This window comes from Pteronotus mesoamericanus, unplaced genomic scaffold, assembly GCF_021234165.1.
Source record: "Pteronotus mesoamericanus isolate MK-2021 breed Mesoamerican mustached bat unplaced genomic scaffold, CSHL_Meso_final contig_46, whole genome shotgun sequence".
Taxonomy (NCBI): domain Eukaryota; kingdom Metazoa; phylum Chordata; class Mammalia; order Chiroptera; family Mormoopidae; genus Pteronotus; species Pteronotus mesoamericanus.
Genome location: NW_026555170.1, coordinates 2,648,630 through 2,670,232, shown reverse-complemented (window position 1 = coordinate 2,670,232; position 21,603 = coordinate 2,648,630). Strand labels below are relative to the sequence as shown.

Below are 21,603 nucleotides of genomic sequence, written 5' to 3'. Positions count from 1 at the left end.
GTACATTTTTGATTAGTGTTGGGCCTCATTCATAGCCACCTTGGGCCGCGTGCGGCCCACAGGCCATGGGCCAGCCACCTCTGCTAAGGATTTAGGTATCTGTATCTTCTGCTGCTGCGGGACAGCAGCTCTGAATTCTTCCTTTCATCTGCAAGTTGCCTCAAGGCAAGACAAAAATTCTCCTTGTCTTTCTCTTCCATTAGACTCTTTTTTTCCTTGAATATATCTATTTTGCCTGTAATCTCCAACCCTTGCACAAAGCCCAGGTCATGGTAATTACTCAGTAATATGTGTTGAGTGAAGGTTCTGTCCCTAGGTGCAATTTCTTGTTACCTCCGACAATAAAAAACATTATGTGCTAGAACAGAAATATTCATCAAAACCAGATGAATTTCTTCTTAGAAGGTTTGGAGAGCTTTGGCTCCAGATTATTTGATTTTCCTGTCTGACAGTTAGTGGTCAATGGCAGTGACTGTATTCTTTATCACTTTGCTTAATTGCTAAACCCACAGGATGTGTCTAAATTGATTTATTTTCAACCGCTGTGCTGATTTGCTCACTTGATTGCTTTCCCCCTCTAGATTGTAAGTTCCACAGGGAAAGTACTGTGTTGATCTCCTTCCTCTGTGCCTAGGACAGCGTTGCAATGTTGAATGAGTGAAGCTGTGCCTCCCAGCTCTGCTCTGCTCCTTGTATCGTTCTTGCCTTTGCCTTTTGAAAATTTCTACACTGCATCTCCCATGGTAACAATGCTCCATCCACAGTGGGGCAGACTTAAATTGGCTGTCATTATTTTCCTGCTTAAGCTGGCAGTTCCATATGGTAAGGCAAAGGGGTGCAATGGGAACAGGACAGGATTGCGGGAGGAAAACCTGTCTCTTTTCTCACTGCGTCTAGTGGAGTCGTCAAGATGGGTCCCTCCTCTGAGCCTCATTCTCTTCACCCGTCAAGGAGAGATGAAAATACCTCCCTCGTTTCCTCACAAGTTGAACATGAAATAGGATGACCCATGAGGAAAGCTTTGTAAAATACACTGTGATGCATATGTGCTTTTACAGTTGTAAGCTGACATGCTTACTTACATACTGTCTGCCTTTTGAGGACCAGGACACCCCAGCGGGGAGCAGGTTGACTCAGGCAGCTGATTTCCTTAACCCCCTTCCTCATCCTTTACAAGTCTTGCAAAGTGGGCGGCACGCTCCCATTTTAAAGATGAAGATATGGCTCTCAAAGATGTAGAACTTTACCAAAAATTATTAGTCAAGTAAAGGCAAAGGCAGAGCTCAGACCTAGGTCATCTGATGAGAAGCTTAGCCTTCTTTTCACCATCCAACATCTGTAGGTTCGGGACAGGGGAGAAGTGATCGCTGTGCCTTGGTCCCAGAATCTGGACGGTGAGCCTGATCACTTGTGCTTGGACGTCTCTGTAATTTGTTCATGTGTAATACCATAAACTTGTACTAGTGTTAACCTGAGTTAGTATTAGAGTAGTTCTCAATAGGTAGATTTTTCTTCGCTATCAAACACTGCACAGCTACATCGATCAGAAGCTAGTTATTTTGTGGAACATGCTGATTAAAAAAGGGTTGACATTGAATGACAGAAGAGCTGATTAAATGGGGCAGAGTTTTCATTTGTATATAGACCTTGAATCTGACCCGGATTTGCATGCTAGTTTGTGGCATCCCAATACTTACAACAGGGCAGGCTGCCTACCCACCCATCCCTCGCTCATGGAGATTTCACAGTGGATTGGATGCTGGGTCCTAACAAAGACATTCTAGTTTGTTGCTTCTGGGAAGTCTCCTATGAACCTATCAAGACTCTTCAGTTACCCAACAGGACCTTGTACAGCTGTGTGTGGAAATCAGGATAATTCTGGCATTTCACAGAGCATTTTAATAGAGCGCTGATTACAGATTGCAGGCACCTGATGGTGTTTTTGTACTGAGGCTGAAGGGTACAGTTCCAAAGATAAGAACTTAGGCTTGACAGATTCCTGTGTTTCTCATGGCCTGGACGAGGTACTGAGAAACCCTTACATCAGTCAATCCAGGCTCCTGGCATGGTTATCATATGCTTTCAGGGGACCTCAATGCCAGAACATTAATTCCCAGACGGATAAAGGACATGCGACTTTGCTCAGGGTGCAGTCTCCTTCCAGTAGCTCGGAGCACTGAGACCGCAGGAGGGCTCCTGCTAGTTGGGGTTAGCACAGAGCCCGGTGGCTTGGAACTTGGCCACAGCTATTCTGTGCTTCTTGGACTAGTTCGGGCTGTTCCACTTGGGTAGGCCATCATTGCTTTTGGCTACAGTGGCCATAGGAGGAAATATAAACTGTGAAAATTCAAGGGAATAAAAGTTGATGGCCAAAAGTTGAGGAATCTATGGAGTAGAGACGTATTCTAGTCCAACACTTAAATTTCTTGCCAATTCGTAAGAAAAATGAATCTGAGAAGAGCCCCTACTGTGATGTCATGTTGTCTCTCATTCCTTCTTCCTCCTGACATACTACCTGCTTTCACCTTCCGCACAACCAAGGCTGCTATAATAACTGATACTTGAAAGATTGTTCAGCAAAGTGCAGAGCGATGGCTGGTGCTAATTTTGACCTTGCCACTTTCTACTGGTATGATTTGGGAATTAGCCTTTGGATTTCAATTTTGTTACATTTTAAGGGAGAGAATTGGATGAGATATACACTCACAGCTATTAATATTAAATTTTTAAGCTTATAAATGCCTTCATTCTAACTTGCCTATGCCTTTCCACTGAAGTATAAGCTGCTGGAGGATAGGGCCCCAAAAGCTACAAACGAATGGTGTTTGGCTCATTTGGAAGGTCTTGCCAAGGTCCTTCACAGTAAAATCAAGTGGCTAGAATTCCCCTTGCTGAGTGTTTTAAAATCGCAGAGCCTGGGGCACTGCTGCTAGAGAAACCGTTAAGGTTGCTTGAAGCACCAGCAGCCTAGATAGAGGGCACTGAATTAAAGTGAGGGAGGGGGGTCACAAAAGGGCTCACATGTGCTTTTGCAATGCCAGAGGGGGGCAATACAGCAAAGGAAGTGGAAAGAGGAGTTTCCCTTGAGAACCAGCAGAAACCTTTGAAATATGTGCCTTTTATAGTTAAGCTTTTTCCGGTTTGGATAATAGCCTACAAGGTTCATAAAACTGCCTGATGGCTGCCATCCAAGATCCTCCCAGGAGTTGACTCCTGTTGCAAACTGCTGGTCTCCAAAGGAGGGTGGTGAACAGCTGTGACGAGGCTTCAGCAGGTATTGTCCTGTTTATGAGGACAGAGGTCTATTGTAGACTCTCTGCTAACATATTCTCAACACCCCAGTTTTTTATTTGTGGAAGCAAAACAAGCTCTGTTTTAACTAGACTGTGTGATCCTCTGTGCCAGCTACACAGCATGACATGCACACCCAAGATGAACAGATATCCAGAAAGAATGACTTCAGACTAGTCTGATTCCTTATCTTCATAGCTGCTGTTCATGGATAACAGTTTTTTGTCCACCAGAAAGCAAGGCTGATCAGAAGCAAAACTGTGGAGCAGATGAGTTTATCTCAGTTTACCTAGAATGCATTTCTACCTCGCCTTTTCCTACCTTTCTCATTTCTTTAATGAAATAGTAAGGAAGAGCAAAGACTCCTGGAATTGTTACCGCGATTAATGGACCTGTTGGGAGGGGGCCCAGATACTGTTACCAAAATAACGTGCCCCTATTCCCCAGGGTCGTCTGTTCTAGGTTTGGTGCCTGCCGCCCTTATAAACCACAGCTCTCAATGCAGTTTGGTGAAAAGGAAAGGAACTATTTATTTAAAAATTATACAGGTTTTGGATAATGGCTGAATGTCGCTGTTAAAACCTCAAAATCCCTTTAAAAACACTCACCAATACACAGTTTTGCCCAGTCAGGAGTACCGTCCTTCAGAAGAAAAAGAACAGAAGTCCAGAACTCAGCGAGGCAGGCCTCTCACAGTTCCCAGCACCATCAGCTGGGTCTCCACAATCTCCAGTTCTTAATCCAAAATCACGTGGCACCGTCTCAGGGCCCACTACCAGGAGTCCTTTCTCCCCTTTCCTTCCCGTAGAGTCTTCACATTGGTTCCCCCTTGTCTCGGTCCCATTGTCTCTCTCCCAGACTGTGTAACCCCTTCCCAGGTACATCCTACATTGAAGTTACATAAACCTTCCTGATTAGCCTTGTTGAGATGCAAAATACCCATCTTTGCATATGAACTATGGAGCTACCCTGCTGTTACTGATATGCAAAGTAACTCTCAAGGGCCTTGCTTCATGTCTCCCATCCCCCATGGCGGCCTGCCTAGTCAGGGGGTGGTGAGGAGAATATCATATTTTTCTTGGACACCCCAAGTTCTAGACCCCGTTACAAATCCCGCCTTTGGTGGTGGGGGGGACCTGGCTGTGCCCTGTTACAAATCCCCCCTTTCGTGGGGACCCTGGCTGTACCCCATTACAGAATCACATTTTCTAGGTTCAAATACCTGCTCTGCCCTTTAAAAATTTGTGTGATCTAGAACCTTAGTTTCCTCATCTGTAGAATGGAATCTGGCCCCTTCCCCCAAGGTATCTACATTATCATTGCAGATTTTCAAATACCAAAACTTCAGGCCTGAGTATGCATCTCCTGTTGGAATTTGAGGCAGCAATGGGGAAAGTTTTTGGAGGCTGAGCAGGAGTCTTGCCAGTGCAGTGCTGATTATTCAGCACAGGAACAGAACCATGAAGTTGACCATGACTGGGAAGACCATTTAAAGTTGAAATTGCAATCCTTGGCAGATCCATATCAGATAGAAGAGTTTAATGAATTTATTGAAAAATCTAATTTGTGAGATTTGTGAGAGTCATTTGTTAAATTAGGACATTGAAGGACAGAGTGCCTTACCTTTTAAATTGACATGGTATCAATAAATGTGTGTAAAATGGGTCACATTTGTTCTCTAACCCTCATTGCTGGGAGGGACTTCCTGTTAGAGTATATAACACTGATAAAATATCAATTACAAAAAACTTAAGCTCTTGCAAAAAATTATAAACTGACAATATTCTCCAAATTAGGAATCCAAGTAGGAAATATCATTTTAAGATTGATGTTAGACTTAGAGAATATCTTTAGAAGTTTTTCATTGGTTTTTAGGTTTTTATAAAATATATAAACTTGTTTTAACTCTATTTTAGGTTTTGTCTTTTATGTTTTAGGTTTTTATATGTTTCACGCACTTAAAAAATGGAGGGTCTTTTAAAAACCTTTTTTCGTTTTTGTCATTTTAGCATTATATTCCAGATCTGTTCTAAAATAGAAATAGCTGAATCAAGCAAACTTACAATTTACCTAACATTTGAGTCAACAAATATCTGATATCAAACTAAAAGATAAAGGCTCATCTTATGCTTGCTAGAGGACTTATTAATTAATTAATTTGGTTTTTTTAATGGTTGATGTGTTTGGTCTTTTTAAAAATTTGTACCTTCTGTTATAAGCTTCTATCTCCTTTCCTTCTCTCTCCTTTAGCGTCCCTACCTCGCCCCTTCTATTTTCAGTGTCAGCAGAAGAAACAAGCAGTAAAGAACATAGCACATAATCAAACGTTTATTTTCATGTTGTCAGTTTTCACATGGCTTTCATTGTGTTTGGTTGGAATAGATTTGTCTGCTGCCAGGGTTGTCTGCTATAAACAGTGCTCTCAGGCCAACAGCTTGTTTTCTTAGTTTGCCAATCAGCTGTGGGACATCCCGATGACACAAGTACTCAAAAATTGGGAGATGCCAACAATTCGGGCGCCCTTGGGCTCATTTTCTCTAACAGCCCTTTATTTTTTATTTGATATGGCTAAACTCAGCTTTTAAAGCCTGCTTCACATTTGGGGTTAACAATCCTGTCATAATTCAGTGAAGGGCATCCTAGCCTGCCCTTCCCATTGGTACTCTATTTCTACCTGTTACTGTAGGATTGGTATATGAGTTCTGTGGGACCGACTTAACTGGTCCTTAGAATTGAAACCTGTGAATGTGAAGGTTCTATTATAGGATGAATCCCTCAGAATGAGTGATGCTTGTGTAATCTCCATCTCACCTCAACAAGTCCTCCATATGGTATATTGCTGGCAGCTCTCTTTTCTTCTGTCCTCGGTGATGATGTTTTTTTGGCTCTGTTGTTTCGTTTGTTAAAGTTAGGATGTAGCGATTGACAAGAAGTTTAACAAGTCCACCCACAATGCCAGTAAACTTGTGTAAACACAGGTCTCGTGGTCTGGGTGTAGAGAAGGGTTTGTTCTTTGGGTATTAAGTGTACAAGAAGAATGTGCTCACTAAACATACACACAGGGAAAGAAGAGATTAAAATAGTCCAGATTTATAGTTGAAGCAGATGTGAGTCACTGGCTTGGAGGAGCCTGTGAACATAGTGTTTCCTACACAAGGAAGGTTAGTATATACCGGGAAAGGAAGCCAACCAAGTCTTACAGTATTTCATAACCTGATGGTGGAAAAGAGCTCCCTCTTTTCCATCCTTGACAAGTTCAGCTATATTTAAGTTTTTACATGGTTCATGCACTTAAAACATGTCAGTAAGTGATGACCCAGGCTGCTGGGTATGGCTTTGCTGTATTTGTGCTGATCCAAATGTGTGTGTCCAAGGGAGAAAGCACAAGCTGACATCTTGCTGCTGTTCTATTCTCAGGGCCATGGGCCCTGGCATGGAGCTCACTGCACTTGCTCTGAGGAGTGGTCCCATTTACTTCTCACAAAAATGCTGTCCAGGCCTTGTTATAAGCAGTTCACATCATTTGCTTTTCTTTCTCACAATTCTTTGAAGGTGGGAATTTATCCAGTTTCACCCTTTGGATTCCCAACATCATGCCTGGACTAGCATTGAAAAGAGAGGAGGGCAGATTGATAATTGGATCTCAATAGAATATCTTTTGTTATGTCTTCCAGTTTTAGGAGAAAGAGTATTTTTGATTCAATAAGAATACTGCCCTGTAGGATCTCTGACCTATTTCTCACTTCACAATTCAGAGATAATCATATTAACATTTTGGCAAACTTTTTCTGGACATCTTGTTATGCGTATAAATGCACACATGATTTTTACATCCATGGGCTCATTTTCTGTTTTGTAACCTCCTTGTTTTCAATCTGTAGTATGCCATGGTCATTTTTATAAGTCAATATCGACAGATCTATGCCATGGTTTTCAAAGGCTGTGTAATATTCCATTGAGTGGATAGGCTATACTGTATTTAACCAATGAAGATTGGATATTGATGGATATTTAGGTTATGTTTTGCTCTTAAAAATGAATCTGAAGTAAGCGCACATTTTTAACAAAGTCATGCATGCTCATGCCATTTTCTCCAGTAGTATAGCTGCCAGTTCAGAGGCTTCCAACTCAAATGTTAATTTCTGTGAGAGAGAAATTATATCTTCTTCATAATCCTTAGACCAGTAGGAATGAGTTAAAAATAGTGTAGTGTGCCATTCATAAAAAACACATACCTAATGATTCTAATTTACAATCATAAAGCAAACTTTGGAAGATGCACTTAGCGGCTATCTTGATTGCACACTTAGGACTGAATGTGGAAGTACTTCGTAATTCATGCAGTGGTATTCAAACCTCAGTGACTTATTATTTGGGCTTTACAGAGTATCTGCCATGTTTTATCAAAAATGTTTATGGAGTCTATTTATTTACTTTATAAATAATTCATTAAATGTGGAGGAGGGACCTCCAACAACAATGGTTCTGAACGTATTTGTACAGCAGAATAAACCAAAGAGATCGTCAAGTAAACAAACTCAGGCCCTGCCCTCTACATTCCCTGAATTTCTGTGAGCAGGCCCTGGGCTTCCCAGTTGATGTTGATGTCAGTCTTTATTTGGAATTCCTCCTCTAAGGTATTTCTTTGTCTATCTCCAAGTATTTTTCTATGAGACTAGAGAATATTTTTAATATTTATTCATATACATCAACTTTGATTTTCCTGTTCAAAAGTTTTCTGACTACTTTCAAAATACTTTTAGAGGATTTTTGTTTTTGGGGTGGGGGGGGGAGGTTTGATTTAGTCCCAATCTTTGTAAATCTTGTGAAGTCTTAAAAATGGATTGTTGATCTGCCATTCCATCTGGTTTCACACCATGACAAGCCCGTTCCGTAGTCCTTGTTGTTTCTGCCACAAAGAATGATGAATTTGTACTGATTGCACTTTTCAACTTTGTACTTATGTTGCTACCAGATTAAAGTTATGTGCCTATTATAGTGGCATTTCAGACTCCCTTTTTAGATTTTTCTAATAATGTTTAGTTACAAATAGTAATTGGACAGCATAGATGAATTGACTGGTGGACTTAACTTTTTGTCTAATTTATTTAATTCTTCCTCATACTTACATGCTGTGGAGCAACTAAAATTTTCATCTGGAGAACTATCTTATTAAAAAGTAAATGTGCTTAAATAGGAATTTTGCATATTTAGAATCAGTAACCATTACTTGAGTAAATTTTTGTAAGGAAGCTAAACTGACCTCAGATGATGTCAGATAACCTCAGATACCTCATTGGCCTTAATATATGAAACCAGAAAAAGTAGACTTTCATTACATGACAAATTGCAAGTTTTCTGTTTACCATGTGAAGGTTTTGGATTCTGGAACAAAATTAAAATTGGTGCTTCTCTGTCAAGACCTCAGGCATGGGAAGAAACAAATGCAGTTAAGCTTGCATCATATTTAGCCTTTAGAATATTACATTGGACAATGTAGAGGGACGATTGATTGTGAGCAAGATGGAAGTTGTACTGGAGCATCCAGATCATTCAAGCCAGGGATGATGAGGATCCCAACCAAGGCAGAGGATGTGAGGATGAAGAGGAACTGTTGGGGTCCAGAAATATTAAATTCAATCCACAGGATGTGGTGATTGGTTAGTTTTTATGGGGAGTTGGGAGGGTTGAGGGAAAATGTGGAGCCTAGGTTAACTCTTAGTGAAAATGCTCAGTAGTCAGCTAGATAAATGGATTTAAAGCCAGTTAAGGCAGTGGAGCTGGGTGCATGATTAGTGTCATCAGATTAAAGCTGCATTTGCAGAATTTCTAAAACAAAGTAGCAATGCAGAGGACCTTAACCTTATTTCTCTCATTTCTAAGTTGTTTGAAGTCACCTTACTGGAGTTCCTATGCACTAGGGAAGACCAACTTATTGTCCCCAAAAGTCTTCCAGGGTGACATCATATTTGCTGTTAACCTTGGAGAATTCTGAAACTTGGTATCAGCTTGTTTTGAGAGCATCTGCCTCACAGTTGAGTAACACCAGTCTAAGAGGGTAATGTCTAAAACCAGGACATCTGTTTACAAATCGACAATGGGAACATTTGCTGATGCATCCAGTGCCAAAGTATGATCAGAAGATTGCATGTTAACCTGGGGACCCAAACAGGGAGGTTAATGAGGCGCAATGGGTCAGTTGTCTAATGACAGTAAGCTAAGTTAATGGCACCTCTAGCTGTAGCCTCCTCCGGTGAGAAAATTTAAGCCTGTTGGCTATGCCTTCTTAGAACTGTGTGCGCCATAATGAGTGCCCAGCCAGAGGGCACCTGCAGTTTTAATTTGCCGGGGTCCTTTCCACTCCTCCTGTCTTCTGAACTCAGAGGACAAGTGTCAGTTCTACTATTGGAATTAAAAAAAGTGTTCAATTACAGAAACATCTTTATTTGTACTCATTTACTATGTCTAATTCATCTGCCTAACTCCTGAGATTGTAGGAGTTAACAACCCTTACTCTGAAGGATAATTTTATTTCCTGGTCACTGGTGGGGAGCGGAGGGCCACATCTCTCACTGCAGTAGCCATGCACTAACAAAAGTGAACTTATATTACATGGTTCAAAGTAAAAAGCAGATAGATGAAAACGCTTGAGGAAGATTAAAACTAACTGCAATTAATTCCCACGACTACCACTTAAGGCTGCTTTGACTTGCAAATCATTTGTAGGTTGGTTTCTTGGATGGGAAAGCTTTGTAATTATAGCCTGTAGAAGCTATAATTCTACAGGACAAGGAAGGGAAAAAAACTTTCATTGGGTTGTAGGGGAGGAAAAATCATCTTCCCTCTTTTCTGAGTTCTTAGCTGAGACCCCTGTAACCCAAAACAAATCAACAAAGAGAAACAAACGTTTCATTAACAGGTATGGCTCATGTATACATGGGAGATAACCCATGAGGTAGTTTAGATTTTAGGATTAAATACCATCATAATAGGAAGAGGGGAAAGGGAATTAGACCTCTTCAGGGAAAGTAAATTATTTATAGGAAAGACGAATGGGCTCTCAGAAGAATAGAGGGGAGGTAGAATAACCTGTGACAAAGTTTCTCTGGACTGTGGTCTTCTGGTCTTCTCGTCTTGACTTCTAGTCTTCTCTCCTGTGACAAGAGTCACCTCAACCTTCTCTGGTTGATAAAACTTTCAGGGAGGGGATCTGTGACATCTGAATTGCTTTTGGAGGCTCTGTCTTTAGGCAGGTTAAGTGAAGTTCAGAGAAAGCTTCCCCCAGATATGCTGTAGTGCAGATGCCTTCAGCTCAAAGTGATTAATACACTGAAATGGCATATTTTGGGGTTGCATGTCCTGCTACTCTTCAGGGTGATGTAGGTTGGAGTAACTATGGTCAGTGGTTCACCATTGCTGTTGAATTCATCTTGTTTCCTTACAGTGAGATCCCTGTCTTGGGCTGGATGTTGATTTACTGATAGTTAGATATAAGACCTGATAAAGCTGGTTGGTTGAGTATAGAGAGAAAATCCTTTACTTTTTCTTTCTATATTCTCTCCTGAGAATACATCCCTTGCTATTCCACAGTTATTCTTTGGGCTATGGACTTTCAATTAGGTGTCAGGATGGCTGCAAGAGAACCAGTTAGAGTTGTTAAAGACACAGACCTCAAGATTCTGATTTGGTGGGTGTGAAGGAGGGGCTCAGAATTTTTGAAAAGCTCTCTATGATGCATTCAGGTGTGAAATCAGGTTTGGGAGACACCCATAGATTATTGCCACGCTACAATAGCAGCCCTTTAACTTTTCTGAATCTTTCCTTTCTAAGCCACTGTACATTCGCATTTCCAGGGTGGCATTAAAAACATGCTCACCTGTGTGATTTTGCACTGGCCTGTTAGTATTGCCAACAAAAGAACATCTAAACCTATTGTAAAGTTTTATAAGAGTTTATTAGAGTTTATGTGAAGCAAACAGAGAATATGACCTGAAGCAAGATCTCCATGGACTGAGAAAACGTCCTGAAGAATGGTACCTTGGCACTTCTTTTTATAGATTCAGAACTGAATGAGAAAACACAAAGAGGGTTATGTGAAATCCATTGGTGGTGGATTATGGAGTGGAGAACAAAAAAGCAAAGAAATCTCTGGGATCTTTCGTTTAATTTTTTAATTCAATTATTTGTTTGTTTGTTTATATTTAGAAACAAAACCAATGATCATATTCCAGGGTATTATTTTGCATACAGATATCGTTATTGCTTTTTAGAGTTATACTTTTAATGTATTAGCGTAAATAAAAGAATTAAAAGTTCAAAGGTGTGCTAGCCTGGATGCGGAAGAACAATGGACAGGTAAAGGTGAACCTTCTACTAAGGAAGCTATAGTTCTGGGGTATGCACCCACCATGACCTGCCCAGTTAGGAATTTATAATCAGTTCGTCCTGTGAGGTTACATTAGGTCGCTGAGCTCATCAGGCCTGCCATGTAGCCCCTTCATTGTTCACTGTATCATTGTCCTGAACAACGATTTTGACAATTTCCCATAAAAATGAGTTGGATAATATCCTCCTAGAGAGTTTCCTAAGAGTGACACCTGTAAACTCCTTATCCTTATAACACTTAGTACAGAGCCTTTCATATGTTTAGAGCACTTATCCAAGTTTTAAAGGTTTCACATTCATGAATGAGAAAAGCGAGGCTTTGGTAAATTAAAAGTAGAATTTCTCTTTTACAAATACTTTCTGGTATGGATGGCTACATTTACTCACTTCATACAAGTTCAGAGGGCCTTTTATTTTTCATATTATAGTAGAAGAGTTAATAAAAATTTTATTTTTAGCCATTTATTATAATTTAGACACCAGAAATAAGTTATTTGCTTGCATTGTTCCATTTAATTCTTACAATGGTTCCATGAGGGAGGGGAAGATATCTCCATGTAGCAGGTGGTAAGCTGAGAGTCTAGAATTTTAAGAAGTTTACCCAGTCACGTAGAGATCATATACTGTTGGGCTGAAATTTGAACCCAAGTTCAGTGAAGTAACTGGTGTTTTTTTTGTTTTTTTTTTTTGTTCTTGGCCACTGAATATCAGTATCATGTGTATGTGTATATATGAATAAATAAGATAACCAACAAAAGGTCATTTTCATTTCTTACCAGCTTTTCAAAAAAAGAATAGAATTTCCTAAGAATTTAGTAAAACATACCTGTCACTTTTTTTTCTGATGTATTTTACATAATAAAATGATAGCTTTCTACTTTTTACCCATAATTTTAGAAAAGTATGAATTCAAGATGGAAAATCAAAAGCCATGTCACAGTTGGGAAGGCACTGGTAAGAGAACACCTGATGAGTTGGGGAATGTGACTTTCTTTCTGCATTGCTTATTGAATATTTAAGGTCACTCTATCACTGGCTTTCTTTTTCTTCTTTTTTTTTTTAAAGATTTTATTTATTTATATTTTAGAGAGGGGAAGGGAGGGAGAAAGAAAAGGAGAGAAACATCAGTGTGTGGTTGCCTCTCACATGCCCCCAACTGGGGACCTGGCCCACAACCCAGGCATGTGCCCTGACTAGGAATCAAACCAGTGATCCTTTGGTTTGCAGGCTGGCACTCAATCCACTGAACAACACCAGCCAGAGCTATCACTGGCTTTCTTTTTCACATTCCCCAACTGGTGACAGGTGAGAGGCCTTGGAGCTGGAAAAGATCTAGCTTTCTTTTGGGGAAAAGGAAAAGGTCCCTGTCAATTATAACACCTACCTAGGAAAATTGTGGGGGAAATTCTATTTGATAACTTCTAGTAAATCACAAGGAATCCGTTAGTGGTCAGTACACTGAAAAACAGGTCCCCTTACATTGTTGTTATTTTGTTCTCAGCCAGGATGAAGAACCTGGTAGCAATGATAAAATGTCATGATCGGAATACAAATAGATCTGGCTATAGGCTTATAATATGTAGCAGAGATATAGATAGATAATAAAAGGTGACTCTTTTTATTCTTTATTCTTGGAGCCACTAAGAATATCTGTTTTATTACAGAACTGAAACTAGGAGAAATTTCTTTAACCAGAAATTTCTTTAACCAGAAAAAAAGGACACTCCTTTTTTTGTAATATATCTCTTTTCTACCATGAGATTATAGATGTGGTCTGGTTACAGGTGGACAGGTATGTTGGTAACATTTGTGAGTCTTGCATTGAGAAGCATGTTCCCCTGGTCTTTCATCATAAATCATATGGATCTAAGCGAAACCTTTGATGTAGTCAGCAATCAAGTCCTAGAGAACAGGGACCATGTTTTAATGATTTCTCATTTTTCTAATGATCATAGAGGTAGCACCTAGTAGGACCAGTTGGCTCAATTTTACAGCAGGTTGATCAACTCTGTGAGTGCTGTTACCACATATGTATAACTGTGCTAGTGATCCTTATGTAGGATCTCTGGATACTCTGTATAACCTGCATAATCAACCCATAAGCCCTCTCTGTACCATTACTTTCGATTTATTGATTGCTTGAACCAATGTTGGTTATTGACGAAGGTGCAGATTATGACTAGGAAGACAGAAAACATTTACTCAAGTTACTGTTGAGCTTTCTGGAAGATAGAGTTAAAATTCAGATTGACCTTGAATGTCATGTATACAAATAAATAGAATTAAAACCATTAGGGAAGTACAACTTTGGGAAAACTAAATATAACATGGGGATTATATATGTGTAAGTTTTTTTTGGCGGGGGAGGGAGTAGAAGGGGGCTCATTGTGAGTCAGCAACATACTACTAATTATTGGGCACACACTTTCAGTTAACCACAAGAACATAACATATGGGAACTGTTGGATAACATTTCCAAAATACTTAGCATTAGTCAGACACTTGTATAACTCTGTGTCCATTTTGGCTAAAGGAAAATGTGGGGAATTTGTCAAGGGTCCAGATTATGGCAGCTGGATTCAGAGGAGCATTGGAAAATAGGACCTATTGATAGAAGCTAAGAAATATCCTGGGGTTAAATCTTAGCCTGAGCCGAAGCAGTTGAAGGGTGATTATATTAACGGTCTTCTGTTGCATGGATAGTATTATGTACAAGATGATATAATTATTTCCACTATGAATAGAATTAAGGAAATAGGTTTACATTAGAGTTCATGGAGACTTTGAAGGAGCATAAAGAACTTCTTGACTTTAAGGACTGTTGGACAGTGGAAAGACTTCTCAACTGGACATGTGAAACCACATTCCTTACAGGATAGAAATGGGTTGGGCACTGCATGCCAGGTAAATTGAGAGGCAGTTCGGCGACCGATTGACAGACTTTCCAGATCCCATTTCATGCTGATCATCTTACATTTAGTTTGGCATTCCCGAAGAGTAAATCAGAATTTTCTTTTTATTTGTAGTTTTTCATAGTTATTACAAATGCTAAGACCTCACTTTTAATGATTTTGTAATGCATTTAAAGCAAGCGAGAGGTTAAACCATAAATTGAAAATTTCTTCACCTGCAAATCAACTTGCTGCTCATTCTTAAAATAGGTGGGGCCTTACAATATTCTCAACTCCAACTTGCTTTCTTTCTTCTCCTTTAGAAAACTTACTGTGTGCCCGCCTCTCCTGTTCTACAATGAGTGCCAAATCTGCCATCAGCAAGGAAATTTTTGCACCTCTTGATGAAAGGATGCTGGGAGCTGTCCAGGTCAAGAGGAGGACAAAGAAAAAGATTCCTTTCTTGGCGACTGGCGGCCAAGGCGAATACTTAACTTACATCTGCCTGTCAGGTAATGAAAGTCAAACATTATTATTAAAACAACTCTTCTTTTAAAACAGTTCATTCTAAAGTACCCAGAAGGGTTACATACCCAGGTTTTGTATGGGTCTGCTCTTCCACTCTGCTTTTGTTTTTCTGTTGTCTTCTCTGCTCCCCACTTACTCATGGCACCTCTACTTGTGAGGTTGCCTCATGTGGGAAGGGTGATGAAGTTCAATTTTAATGTATTTTCTGGTTCATTAAGAGCTTCTGTAAAGGGTTTGGCAGACACAGCTGCTTGTCCATACTTCCTTCACTAGGACATTGGCAGAATGTGGGTATCCTCCGGGATTTTTGTTTCCAACAGTGGCTGGTATTTTGATAAACTAGCATCCTGAGTTTCACTGAATTTCTTTTTCTTAACAGTTACCAATAATCAGTAATAGTTTGTCTCAAGATAAATATCGGCACATTATGGAATGTGAGGAAGTAGCCTGAGCTCATAGATCATTGCTTTGCCTAACAGCTGTTTCTTGTCAGGAAGAGGCATCTGTGCTATTCAGCTTAGTATTTGTTGGATTGTTGTGTTCTTTTCTCCCCTCTCTTTCTGTCTGTGATTGTAGAAGATGTGTAGAATTTACTGTGGATTCATAGCAAGTTTTTTGAGATTAAACTTGGATAAGTTTTCCATGAAGTTATGAGTGATGCTAATTTGAACACCTGGGGGCATTTGTAGTATTTCTGATATTTCTTGTACCTGGACAATGAAAGATTAAGCTTGCCCTAATTCATCTTTTTTTTAAAACATTTTTTAATTTTTTTCAATTGTGACTTAGGAATAAAACTTTTATTTTTGAACACATTTTTTAGCTTAAAAAAAAAATAAGCCTGTGGTCATTTAAGTTCACCAGAATTTATTTCAAGGTAGAGATAGCCTTTTTTTTCTAGGAAAAAAACATGTAAAGATAGTAAGATTGTATCTTAGTATAAAATGAAATGAGAACAAAGCCCTTTGGTAAGAATGCTTTTTCAGTGGTTAAAAGAAAGCTTAATTTAAATGCATGTGAGAGAACTGACTTTGAAATACTGGTCTCTCTTTCTTAATCCCAAATAAAGATTAGGTTAATAAAATTTGGTTATCGTTGGAGAACATTTGTATGCCTTTAGTGTGCCAGATAGTGCCTGGCATATAATAGGTTGCTATTTATGTCTAATGACTAAATGAAAGGAAGAAGTACTCTTTCCTAATACCTTGCTAGTATTTTATTAATGAGATTTGGGTCTTAAAAATATTTTCATATTCTTAAATTTAGATTTGAGAGTTTTTGCTTGCATCACTAACAATAGAAATGTATTACAATAAATTTTGTTTTGTGTTTGGGATAACTCGAACATGGACACACAGTGATTTTAATTTTATTTAGCTCTATGCTCTGAATATTTCATTGAGATTTCGTGGGACGGGTAGGTGAAGAAAAGGTGGACAGTCTAGAATCCCCTAGAGATTTTCCTCGTATATACCTATAACTGCAAAAGAGGGAGGTTTTGTGTGCATTTGAGGCACGTACTATTGTTGTCCTATTTCAGATCATGAAGTCTGCAAGAGTGATATGGGGACTCTTGACTGCCTCATCTCAGTGAAACAGCATAAACATCTCCTCAGCCCTAGGAGAGAAAGACTGGATAATCGCATTTCCTGAACAAATTACCAAGACCTTCAGATTTAAAGTCTGAAGCTATGAGAATTGCTCTTTTGTTTCATTCTAATGGAGGAGGAAAGTCTTTTGTTCTGAAAAGCATCATCCTTTTCATGGATTTGAATTTTGAAAGGAAAGGCTGATAAAATAGATCTGACATGTTAGCATGGGAGTTAATAGAAATTAGGTCAGGAGAAGGCCAGGCAACTTTGACACCCAAACGTTTTTGGCAGTTTGATTTTTATTATAATTGAGAAAAAAAGCAGCTATCTTTGTTTCCTAACTTACGTGAATCTTAGAGGAATATCAGTCACATCTCTGATAACGTAATGTTTTTATTATCAAGTAATTCATTAATTACTCAAATGTTTATTAAGTACTTTTTATGTACTGACCACTCCAGGTGCTAGGGGCTCAGTTATGAGAAAAACTCCTACTTACCTTGTTTCATGGGGAAGGAGCAATGAACATTAATAAGTTACTCATTAAAATAAACATAATCATTAACTGTAAAAAAGTTAATAAGGAAAAATATAGTGAGATGAAGGCATGTGTAAGGAAAATCTGGCCTGGTTGGGAGAACCCAGAGCTGCTTCACTGGTTCTGAAAAGAGAATGATGTTGGTGCAGCGAGCATTCCAGGCAGAGGGAATGGCAGCCTCATTAAAAGACTCAGCTGGATTTTGAGTTTCTCCTTTTCTCCTATTCAGTCTAAGGATGACCTCTTTGTAGCTGAACTCACGTAGGAGGCTGTGAAGTGAAAGCAGAGCCCTTAAATGACAGCGTGCTTCCTGCTGTGAGTGTGAACAACCTAGGCTTTCTAGGGAGGCCTTGCCTTTCAACTCTTGTGGTTTGGTTGATGAAAACTAGCTATCCATTTTGAACAGGCAAAATCTGTCCAAATTAGGGCAATGTCTACAAATCATATTTAACCCCTTATAAAACAGCATAAATGTTTTCTTTAAGGAAAGGAAGAATATCATAGTTTTCAGTACTTGCCATGTAAGACATTGATATGCAATGTCTTTTACTTCTTGTATGTCTCCCTTCCCCCTTCCAGTGTCTGGCAGAATTTGTAATCTGAGAGGTAGAATCCTGTGAACATAAGACATTATTTTCAGAATGGGTTGTATATCCTCTCTAGGAATGCAAAAAGGGTGTGGGCATGTGGGAAATAAGATGATCTTTCTTGAGTTATTTAGTTGTAATTCTGTAAGGAGAGAAATCTCCAGTTCATTCATAGAAGTGAGTGTTTCTCATGGGATTTCCAAAATGGCTTCTTGAATGGTATGAAATGCTTAGATACTAACATGCTTCTGTTGATTAACATTCTTAAAGCACTGGTTTCTACTTTTTCTTCTTGCATTGGCCAAGATTAAAAAGACTGACAATAACAAGTGTTGACAAGCATGTGGAACAATTTAAGCTCTGATACTGTGCCTCAGGTGGAAGGTGGATGTAAAAATGATATAAGCTGTTTGGTAAACAATTTGGCCTTCTTATTATTTTTTTCAATCTGGCATTTTTAAATGAAGTCAAACATGTACATGTGCGACTCAGCAACTGAGTTCTAGGCATTTGCCCAGGAGAAATAAAAGCATAAGTCCACATAAAGACATGTATATAGAGGTTTATAAGTCTTATTTATAGTAACCAAAAATCATAACTCAAATTTTCATTTAAATGTGAATGAATAAGCAAATTATTTTATACCTATGCAGTGCAATAGTACCTTAAGAAATGATCATTACATGCAGTAACACAGATGAATCTCAAAAAATTTATGTTGGTGAAAACAAAGGAAACCAGAGAGAAAAGACTACATGCTGTGTGATTCTATTTGAAATTCTAGAATGGACAAATCTTAAGCTATATTGACAGAAAGCCCGTGTTGTTTGCCGTGTACCTGGGTTGGAGATTGACTGCAAAGGGACACGAAGGAATTTTTGCAATAGAGTAAGTGTTCTCTATGTTGATTGCAGTGGTGGTGCCTTTAGTGGAGTTTTTCACAACTCATCAAAATGCACTTAAAATGGGTGCATTTTATTACATGTGAGTATATCTCAATAAATTGACTTCTAAAAAATGTCTTACAGAGACACTTGTGAGTTCATTTTTTTATAGGTATGAGAAGTTATCCTGTTTGACCTTTCTGAATGCTCAGACAGAAGCAACTGTGTATCAGGTACAAACCTGTGCACACAGCTATATGATTTGTGTGGCAATGTGTTCTAAGTGCCTTATAGCAGCTGGCACATTGCCAAGTATAGACACAACAACTTTGTATGGAAGATGTTATTTAAATTTAGGCCTCACTACATACCTGATTATGGTATAGACTTAAGGTATAACAGAACCGTTCACTTATTCGGAAAGTAAAGCAAGCCCTGCTCACAACAATTTCTACTGTTAGTTGCCCCTTCCATGATATTTAAGTCTATAAAACTAAATTGGAAACAGGCTAAAAAGTTAAAATCATTTTATTATTAGAAGCTAGTTACTTACTGAACATTTCTTATTTTCATGTTTAAAATCTGTTTCCTGATCCAGTTTAATTCAGTGTGTGTAATGGGTAATGCTAGACTTCATGTTTATAAATGGATAAAATAAGTTTTTCATTGGCTTCTACTTTCCTCTAGAAGCAGCATGAAGAAACTATTTTTTGTGATTAATACATTCTTTTACATATTTTGTAGAAACAGAAAATCTTCTTAAAATGATTTTGAATTCGTAGAGAACAAATTTTTCTTATTTTAAAAAATGTTTAAAATGTTTTTGGATGAAATAATTTATGTAAATAGGTCTCCATGGGAGGAGGTAATGATGTGGATTAGGAACCTAGAGCCTGCCAATCTTTGTTTTTTCTCAGTGGTTGACAGTCCTCGGTGTTCCTTAGAATAACCTCTAGAATTTTTCAAAATATAGATGGCCTGGTCCACCTATGTCCTACTAATGCAGGACTGGGTGTGGGGAATTTTGAAAGTGTTATGCTGAAGCTAAGGTTGAGAGGTTTCATAATCTTGGGAAATTATGCTCTGGGTTGTCTTATTGGTATATTTGACATCATTTTTGGTACTTAATTCTTCAAATGAATACTTTTTCGTCTCTTGTTGAGTGTGGCCAAACCTCTGAATTTTGGGGGGGCTTCAGTTTATTCTGTTGACAAGTTCAGGTGTTCTGCTGGACTCCGTGTTTCTAGGACTCTGTGTTTCTAGGACTCTGAAATCCCTTGAAGTTTTATACCAGTATTCATTCTTATTCCATACATATCATGGAGGGAGAAATTCAGGTTATTAATAATCCAAATGGATACTTAAAACATTTATGAGGGTTTGAGAACATTCTTTATAGGTTGTTATTTGAATTAGGGTAACCAAAGTTAATCATCAGCTATCTGGCATAAGGAGGAAATTCTTTTTATCTACTTTCTAATTCAGACTGGATCTCATCTCAAGGTTTATAAATATTAGAAGAGAGATGTGAAGAATACAAGACAGATGAAATTTGACCTTGATAGAAATGGTTTGTTGAGGAGGGTGAGTTGACTTTCCAAGGGTTTTTATCCAAGAAAAATGAAGAAATCCACATTAAACTGAGAAGTATATGAAAGTATTAGCAGTGAAAGAGGAAACAAAAAACAACTGCAATAATGATATATGTTAACTATTTTTATTGTAGAAGTAATAAATATTGCTGAAAATATGAATCTTTTAGAAAACTATGTAGAAGAAAATTAAAATAGTTCCTCTTGTGTATATTATGTTATTTGTTTTAATTCCAGTAATCCTCACAATATTAACTAGCATGGTTCTTTTTACTGATAAAGGGACCAGTGTTCATCAGAGAGACTGTGATACCCCAGAGTCACCATTTTGGAAGTGACAGACTCAGAAACCCACCCAGTCCATGTGACGCCAACGGCCATGTTATACTGCCATAGTATCTCGTCCCTCTGACTTCAGTCAGGAAGGTGGTTTGCCTTTGAGTGGGCCATCTATTAAGGAGCAGGTTTTCTCCTAACTTTTCAAGATTCATAATGACTTTGAACAGGTTTGACCTATGCTGTGTCTTCCTATCTCTTTCATGAAATTATTGATTTATAGACTGCACTTGGAAGACAGTATAAGTCAGGGTAAGCCTTTTATCTCTTATGGAGATGTGATATATAAATCCGGCCATAAAACTTTAAGTTGCTCTAGAAGACAATGCAATAAAAAAAAGTTATTTTCAGTGCTTTGATTATATGATCCCTCCTACATTCCTTTTTATTTTATAAAAATGTAATACCCTCTATTATCTCAATATTGAGAATTTGGCTTTTCCATGACATGTGCATAGACACATTTGATTTGTAACAATAAAAATTGGTTACAAGAAGGTAAAGTAGAGAGGGGGTTTTCTTCTGAGATGTTTTCTGGCTCATTAGATTTTACTACGAGGGGTCAGATATAAATGACCTTTGGTGTTGCACCGCCATGCATCTATCACATGCTTTAGTGCTCAATATGGTGGCACCAGCCCACCTTTGAATTGGTAATAATAGCAGTAATGGTATTTATTGAGTTTCTATATTGGGCATGGTTCTATGCCCTTTAAATACCTCAACTCAATTCTTACAGCAATGTTATGAGTTAGATAACAGGACTGTCCCATTTTGTGGATGAGGATACTGGGCATACAGAAGTAAGTTAGCTCCCCCAAGATCATCACCTTGTGTGTTACAGAATAGTGAACCCAGGTAGTTTGATTCTAGTCCTATTTCCCTAGCCTCTGTGCTCTTCTCTCTCACTCCCCTTCTCTCTCTCCCCTCTCTCTCTTTCTCCCCCCACCCTCCTTCCCCCAACCACCCTTTATGTGAA

The 21,603-nt window shown here is 38.7% G+C and overlaps 1 protein-coding gene across 4 annotated transcripts in view; it reads left to right on the top strand.

Moving 5' to 3' along the window:
- Nucleotides 1-21,603, top strand: part of STXBP6 (syntaxin binding protein 6) — a 242,813-nt gene that overhangs the window by 61,176 nt on the left and 160,034 nt on the right. For 2 of the 4 annotated variants that reach the window (XM_054577887.1, XM_054577888.1), the window contains exon 2: nucleotides 14,891-15,079. In XM_054577887.1, coding sequence (XP_054433862.1) covers nucleotides 14,926-15,079 — 154 coding nt within the window. In that variant the 5' untranslated portion in view covers nucleotides 14,891-14,925. Of the gene's footprint in view, nucleotides 1-12,573; nucleotides 12,631-14,890; nucleotides 15,080-21,603 lie in introns of those variants that run through there. The other 2 variants (XM_054577886.1, XM_054577890.1) reach the window with 2 other exon arrangements.